This window comes from Stegastes partitus, unplaced genomic scaffold, assembly GCF_000690725.1.
Source record: "Stegastes partitus isolate 25-593 unplaced genomic scaffold, Stegastes_partitus-1.0.2 Scaffold690, whole genome shotgun sequence".
NCBI classification, from domain to species: Eukaryota; Metazoa; Chordata; class Actinopteri; family Pomacentridae; genus Stegastes; species Stegastes partitus.
In genome coordinates this window covers 252176-259612 of record NW_007578421.1, presented here as the reverse complement: position 1 = coordinate 259612, position 7437 = coordinate 252176, and the positions used below count along the sequence as shown (strand labels likewise).

The 7437-nt window shown below is 46.3% G+C and overlaps 1 protein-coding gene across 2 annotated transcripts in view; it reads left to right on the top strand.

Moving 5' to 3' along the window:
- Window positions 1-7437, top strand: part of LOC103363766 (protein FAM107B-like) — an 18556-nt gene that overhangs the window by 7037 nt on the left and 4082 nt on the right. Inside the window, exons 1-2 of one of the 2 annotated variants that reach the window (XM_008290656.1) lie at window positions 3667-3771; window positions 7003-7204. In XM_008290656.1, the coding sequence (XP_008288878.1) occupies window positions 3723-3771; window positions 7003-7204 (251 nt within the window). In that variant the 5' untranslated portion in view covers window positions 3667-3722. Of the gene's footprint in view, window positions 1-3666; window positions 3772-7002; window positions 7205-7437 lie in introns of those variants that run through there. The other variant, XM_008290655.1, reaches the window with a different exon arrangement.

Below are 7437 nucleotides of genomic sequence, written 5' to 3'. Positions count from 1 at the left end.
GGACTTTCTGGAGGTTAGCTGTGCCTCCTAGCCTGTCGCTAACGCTATCTGTAGCAGTGTAACATGTCTCTGAAGTCAGACTAACAAAGCAGCTACAGATTCAACTGAAAAGAGTCTGAAAAACAATAAGTAAAGCTCTAAGATCTGGACCTTAGTGGGAAATAAAAGAGACAGAACAGAGAAAGAAACAGAAGAACAGCTGTGACGGCCCCACCTAGTCGGTTGGTTGGGCACATTGGCTGTCTGTGTTTGGCTGTTTGGCTATTTCCTCAGGTCCCTAGATTGCTGGAGACTGAGTGGGCGGTCCTACCTAATTGGCGCGCTCGGGCCCAGCGCTCCCAGGTATAAAAGGGCCAACCCCTCAGCTCCTGCTCTCTCTCTCTCCCCTCATGCCCGTGATTTGTGGTCTTTTTGGTTTGGATCTCGCATCTGACAACACCTTGCACCACATCACACCCAGGCATCCAGACATCTGCACCCACACTACTGACATTACTGACATACACACCTCACTTTGAATAAATTAATTTAACAAATTAATAAAACTTTACGTTCAAATCTGACAACACCTGTGTCGTCTCCCCTCTTTTGCCACAACCTATTTGCTGGGTTGTGACACAGCGGACAGACCTGCAGGAGACAAACTGATCAATATTCATCAATTGATCGATCAGTAAACAGAGAAGAATGTCCTTTCTTTCTTTCTTTCTTTCTTTCTTTCTCTATTTGGACGGGACATATTAATGAACATACAATCTGAATAGTTTACACAAGGTTACAGTAAATACGCCGGATTTAGCACAAGGCTAATTTTCATCCGTTGTCCCACACACAAAGGAAAAACACACAGGATACGGACATATGAAATAAACAACAACAACAACAGCAACAACAGTAAAACAATGATGATACGTTAATTCTGCCTGGGTTCAAGCAACCCAAAGGTGCCTGGTTTTCTCAGTGTTCACACATTTGACTGTTTATCAGCCATGTCTTATACTGTCTCTTAAAACTGACAAAGGTGGAGCTTTCTCTGACAGCTGTAGGTAAAATTTTCTAGTTTGTGCAACCTTTAATAGATGCTACATGCTGTGCAATGGAGGACTTTCTAAATTTTACTTGACAGTCGCCCCTGGTGGCTGACCTTGTAGAGTAGTCCCCGGGCGGTGGGGCCCTCCCATTCACAGACGTATAGATGCTTCTGTTTCTGTTGTACACCTTCAGTTATGTTGCTCCTTATTAATGAGGCAGGCTAGCTACGAATGTCACATGCTGTTAATATATAAAATTTATTTTGTTGGTTCCAGATATTGGTCATCAGTCTTTCCTGATTACCAATAATCTGTGTCGGCTGTAAAAACCGTATCGCTGGATCCTGAGGGTGTGGAACTCTGAGTGTCTCTGTAATCCTTCAGATTAGACCGCAGTTAATCTGCCAGCTGGATGCGGATCTGAAGGGAAATAATCCTGATCAGACATCAGCATCCTCGTACGAAACCAGCAGCAGCTTTGACCTGAACACAGAAACTCACCTGGGTCATGTGACCATCACACAGGTGTCGAGTCATTTAGTTTCACACTCATCAGGAAGGACTACATTACCCATGAGCCTCGGTGTTATTCCTGAGTCATCCAGAACTGACCCAGAATCAGAATTAATCAGAATGAATTTAATCTGCTGTTTTAATCTGCAGCTTCAGAGCAGCAACAGAATGTGAATCATGTGATAAATGATTTCAGCTGGTCGGAGTCCAACTGCAGAGAGAAACGAGTCTGAGCTCCGCTTCACTCATTCATCACAGGTTCACAGCATCAGGACTACAGAACCACACGGAGACACCAACAACAAAATCAGTCCTCTGGGTTGTCTTTGAGCAGCAGCAGTGCCAGGAGAGCAACGACATGAAACAAGTCAGTTATAAAAGCTGAAGGTCTGAGAGCAGAACCAGTCCATGAGGTTGTTGATGCTGCAGGTGGAGGTTGTCTGGCTGTTCCTGAAGGACTCTCAGAAGGTGGAGAACATTGTGGACCATGTTGTTGGACATCCAGAGAACTGTGAGAAGGCTGCAACATGTTCAGTGCAGCTTCTGGAGGCAGAAGGACCAGTTGTCCAAAACAACCCACAGCTGGCCACAATAACTGATCCTGTCCAAAATGAAGACAAAATATTTCCAAACTCTCTTCATAGTCGTCCCAACGGCCTCACGGTTCCTCCAAAACGACTTCAATGTCCAGAATTACAGAGCCTGTCCTAAACAACTTAAAAGTGGTCCAAAGCACTGAACGTACGCTGGAACGTGTCCAGAAAAACTCCAAGTTGGTCAACACTTTCACAAAATGATTTAAAGATGTCAAACATGGTCGAGAACTTGTCCAAAATCTCTTGAATTCCCATCTCTCAGGGCGGCTGTGGCTCAGGTGTACAGCAGGTTGTCCATTGATCGTTTGGGCTTCGATCCCCTCTGATCAACACACTGAGCCCCAAGTTGCTCCTGATGGCAGCAGCGTTCTGCACAGCAACTCAGTGGATGTGTGAATGAGAAGCATTGCAACGGCAGAAAGGTTCTAGAAGAGCAGACCGTCACCTGACCACGGAGTTATTTATCAGAATGGAGGCTCTTGTTGTGAAATATGTCTGAAATAAACCTGAAGGATCCATCAACATGAAGCGACTCTCAGAGGTGCAGCTTCCAACATCACATGCAGTAAACCAGAGACGCTTTGTGGAGCATCTTCAGCTTCTGGGAGGTTTCACTTGACACCTGTTGGACATCTCCACCAATGAAATGCAGATATGTTCTTTGGTGTCTCTGGGCTCAAACCAACATTGATCCTCCGTAGGGATGAAGGAACGTTTTCCATCTTGGTCTCCAACCAACGGGTCTGATCCTCAGTGTTCCAGGTCAGTTTAATCTTCTTCAGGAGAACCTGGACCTGTTCTAGGTTCCTGGAGCCTTTTCACCTTTATCCAAGAAGCTCTTTCAGTTCAGACTGACTGCTGTTTCTTCTAAGCCCCAAATTACAACCAAAGGCTCACCTGCCTGGAGGGCTTCATGTGGTGACACCACCTGGGGAGGAAGCTCTGGACGGAGCTACAAGAACCGGATCAGTGGTGTTAGAACCTCCTCTGTTGAGCTCCTGCTCCAGTTTCCTGAACTGCTCGAACCATCTGTGGTCCATCGGAGGCCAGAGCAGACATGTTGTGCGTCTCCTGCTGCTCTCTTTGTAGTTGTTCTATGTCCTAATATTGAAACTCGTCACGTAAATGAGTCTTTGAGGTTTTTATTTTCAGGCTAATTCGTAACTTTAACCTTCTTTCTTGACTGGAAGCAATTCGGCTCGACGCCTGTTGTTTTGACTCGATCAGTGTCTGTGTTTTTAGCGCCACCAACAGGACTGGACTACAAACTGTTCTGATGTTGAGACAGTTTTTCATTTCAAGCCAGAGAAAGCTGCTGGATGTGAAACCAGGAGGATGAAGAGGAGGATGAAGAGGAGGAGCAGCAGGGAAACACTGAGGTCATGTGACTGGTGTTTTCCTCTCAGTCGGACTGAGCAGCAGCAGCAGCAGAGACATGAAGCTGCTCACAGACGGAGACCTATGAGGAGAGCAGAACTAGAACTAGAACTAGAACCAGGACCAGGACCAGGACCAGAGCCAGGACCGGGACCAGAGCCAGGACTGGGACCAGGACCAGGACCAGGACCAGGACCAGGACCAGATGGAGCAGAGCAACCCCACACACAGCTCCAGACAGATGGTGAAGTCTGGTAAGATCTGATCCTGGACCTGCTGAAGCGTCTCACTCTCGGTTCGGTTCGGTTCGGTTTAGTTTGTTGTTCTGCTGTTTTATTCTGATTCATCACTGAAGCTCTGTCCTGAGACACCCGACCGTTTACTGACCGTCTGCAGTAAAGTTGCTGCAGCTGTAAAAAAAACAGTAAAAACCAGAAAATCTCATAGAAGTGTTTTTCTGTAATTCTAAAGCTGCTTCAGCTTCGATTCAACATGAGATCAACTCGTTTTTAGCTGTTTTCAACATTCACTGGAGAATAAAACCTTCTTTTAATCTATAATTTATGTTGTGAAAACTTCTTTCTGGTTGTTTTGACGTCAGAGTCTTTTTGCTAAAACCAAACAAATGTGACGAGTATGAACAAGAGACGTTTCAGGAGTTCTTCTCCAGGCTGAGCTCCTGCTGCTCCTCCTGGTGGATCCATCTGGGTCAGGGTGAGACGCTGAGGACACACGACGTCCTGCAGCGATCTGCATCACGTTCATGTGAACCCACAAATAAAACACAAATATTTCACTTGTTTGATGAAACACAACTTGTTGCATCAGTGCAGAAACAGAACTGAACTAAACACTCTGAGGAGTCGGACTGGTTCAGATATGATCCGATAGTTAAACGGGTTTTGTGCTGCGCAGCAGCGTTTAATGTTGGACTTGGTCCTCTTCAGCTCAGTGTTTGGCACCAGATTAACACGATTTCTGTACAACACATCCAGACAGGACTGGGCCGCGTCCAGCTGTAGGGTTCTGGTTCTGACATAACCACTCAGCTGTCAGAGTCGATACAGTTCTGGTCCTGCTTTGGTTCTGTCCCTGTTCTGTACAAATCCTAATGAAACTTGTGTAAAACAGATCTCAATCTGGAGCTGAACCGGGTCACCTCTGCTTGGACCAGGTCTCTGGATCAGACCGAGGTTTGACACCGGTGGTTTAGGTTCTGGTTCTGGTTGGTTAAAGCTGATCATGTGAGTTGAGGCTGAACATGAGTCAAACTTTGACCTCAGACTGTTTGAACAGTTATCACATCACAGCGGTCACAAAACCAACATCAGAACCAAAGTCCAAACGCAGAGTTTATTCATCCAGAAGCTCGAGACCAAAAACCAGACAGAACCTTTACATCAGCATAGATTTCAGGTTCAGAAGCTGATTCTGGTTCTGTATCTGCAGCACCTTCATCTACTGACCAGAGTTCTACCTTCAGACTGTGAATGTTCCAGAGTTCCACAGAGGAGGGTCCAGATTGATCACTGAGCCTCGGAACTTCATCAGTACAGCAGACAGACACATGACATTTAGGAGGAAAAAAACGTCTGGGTTCTGGTAGAACCTGACACCAGATCAGTTCTACATCCATCCAGGTGTCTCAGTCTGAACACTGGACCTGGTTCTGTTCATGTCCTCTGTCAGCAGCTGGTAGCATCAGTGTTATGGGATGTCTCATAGTGGTACCAGTTTAATGTCTATGACACAGAGTCACAGAAACATCATTGGTTCCCTGGATGTGGTTCTGGTTCTGATCATTCACCAGAGGAAACTTTACAAAGTGCTTTCTGAGTAAACTTTCCAGGCTCATATCAACATGTGTGATGGTGGTTGGTCAGAACCGGTTCTAGACAATGGAAGGCCCGTTTACCTCCATTGTTTTGAACATGAACTGATCCAGGAGCCAGACTTTGAACAGAACCGAGGCTCTGAGGGGTTCTGCTCTCTGCAGCAGCAGCTTGATCTGATGAAGGAAAAGAGGCGGTCGTCTGACATGACTGTGAAACTCGACCGTGGTTCTTCTGGGTCGAGTTCTTCAGAACAGCATCCCTGTAACCAGATAACTGCACTCAGAGAGTCGATAAACGGCAGACTGAGCGTCCGGCTCTGATCAATATGAAACCTCAGAACAACTTCCTGTGATCACTGTTATATTATTATAACGTCTTTATTAAACCTCTGCAGCCATCAAGGTTCTGACTGGAGCTGGACGGATCCACTGATCAGGGAGGTCCGTCTGGTTCCTGGTTCTCTGTCAGTCAGACCCCTACAGCTCGTCAAGAATGAATTCTTCCAGCGTGATTCTGTGGATAAAGTGTGAACTCTGTGATGAGGTGAAACTCTGAAAAACACCGGTTCTTATCTCTGGACTCAGTCAGAACTTTGTGCTGCTGATTGAAATTATCAAACTGATAAACTGCAGTCAGAGAAACTGATTGATGGAACAAACATCTGACGAGAGCTGCAGCTTCATGGACAACACCATGCTCAGGATCGAGATCGTTTGTTCACCGCCAGGTGTTCTGCTGCAGCTGTTTCACTGAAGTTGTGTTTTCTGATTTTGGATTCTGTTCATGTGGCCTCCGTGGTCCCAAACAGACCCACTGATTATGAGGCTGCAGCTCAGTTCACTGATCAATGAAAACCCTATCCCCTCCCTACAGCCTGCTGCTGGCATCAGCACCCTGTCACACTGAACCTGTTCTATGGTTCTGATCCAGACTGGTTTCTCCTGACCAGATCCTTGCTGGTGTTGGATCTGCTCTCAGATGGACGTCGCTCTGGATAAAAGCGTCTGCTGATGAAACTGTAGAATTCTAGAATATTTGTTCCTGGAACACACGGTCTGGAACTGTCCAGGTGTGTTCAGCAGGTAGAACCCTGAAACCCTGAACTCGATGAAGTTCGTTCAGTTACGTCAACTTACAATCAGCTAAGTTTAAATCACACACAGCATTAAGTTGATGCAACATTTTTATATCAACTTTTAGAATAATGTTTGCAGCTGAAAAGGTTTATTTAAACCAGAACATGAGGTTTTTATGAATCCTGAGACTGTGGATGTCATGAAGATTCTTTCAGAGTGTCTGGACCAACGGCACCAGATTCCTGCCGCTGCTTCAACATCAGCTCTTTCATTTTTCTGAAATGTGAAGCAGCAGCGTCTCTGGTTACTCTGAGAAAAGGCTCTTTGTGTGAAGGAACTGTATGACATCTGATCTCTGTCTCCCAGAATATCTGAGGACTCGGATCAGATGAACGTTAATCTGCTCAGACAAATGCTAGACGTGAAAACAGGCTTCGGCTGCTCGGCAGCAAATAAGTAACTGTTCAGAAGTGAACTTTAGAACCTCAGAACGTTTTGGAAAACATGTTCAGGACGTTGCATCGGGACGTCTCAGGTCCTGCACATCTGACTTTAACGTTCTGTCCGTTTGCAGCTTCAGCATTTGCGGACCTGCAGCAGCACCGACCTGACGGCGTCCACCGGAAACCGTCTCCTGTCTCCGGCTTCGTCCCGCCGCCCGATTACCTGGACGGACACGAAGACGACGACCTCATCAAACCCAAGAAACTGGTGAATCCCGTCAAAGCCTCCAAGAGCCACCAGGAGCTTCACCGAGAGCTGCTGAGCTGCAAACGGTATCAGAACCAGCCCAGAACACAGAACCTGATCCCACAGGAACAGGTTCACAGAACACACAAAGCAAATCAGGTTCAGACCAAAGACACAAACAGACAGAAGCGTCCATTCAGATGAGCATCAATCAAGGACGTGACAACAAACACAACCAGAGACACACAAAAGTGACACAAAGAGACACACAACAGCAGAAGCGAAACAAAACAGGATCACAGAACTCCATCATGTCACG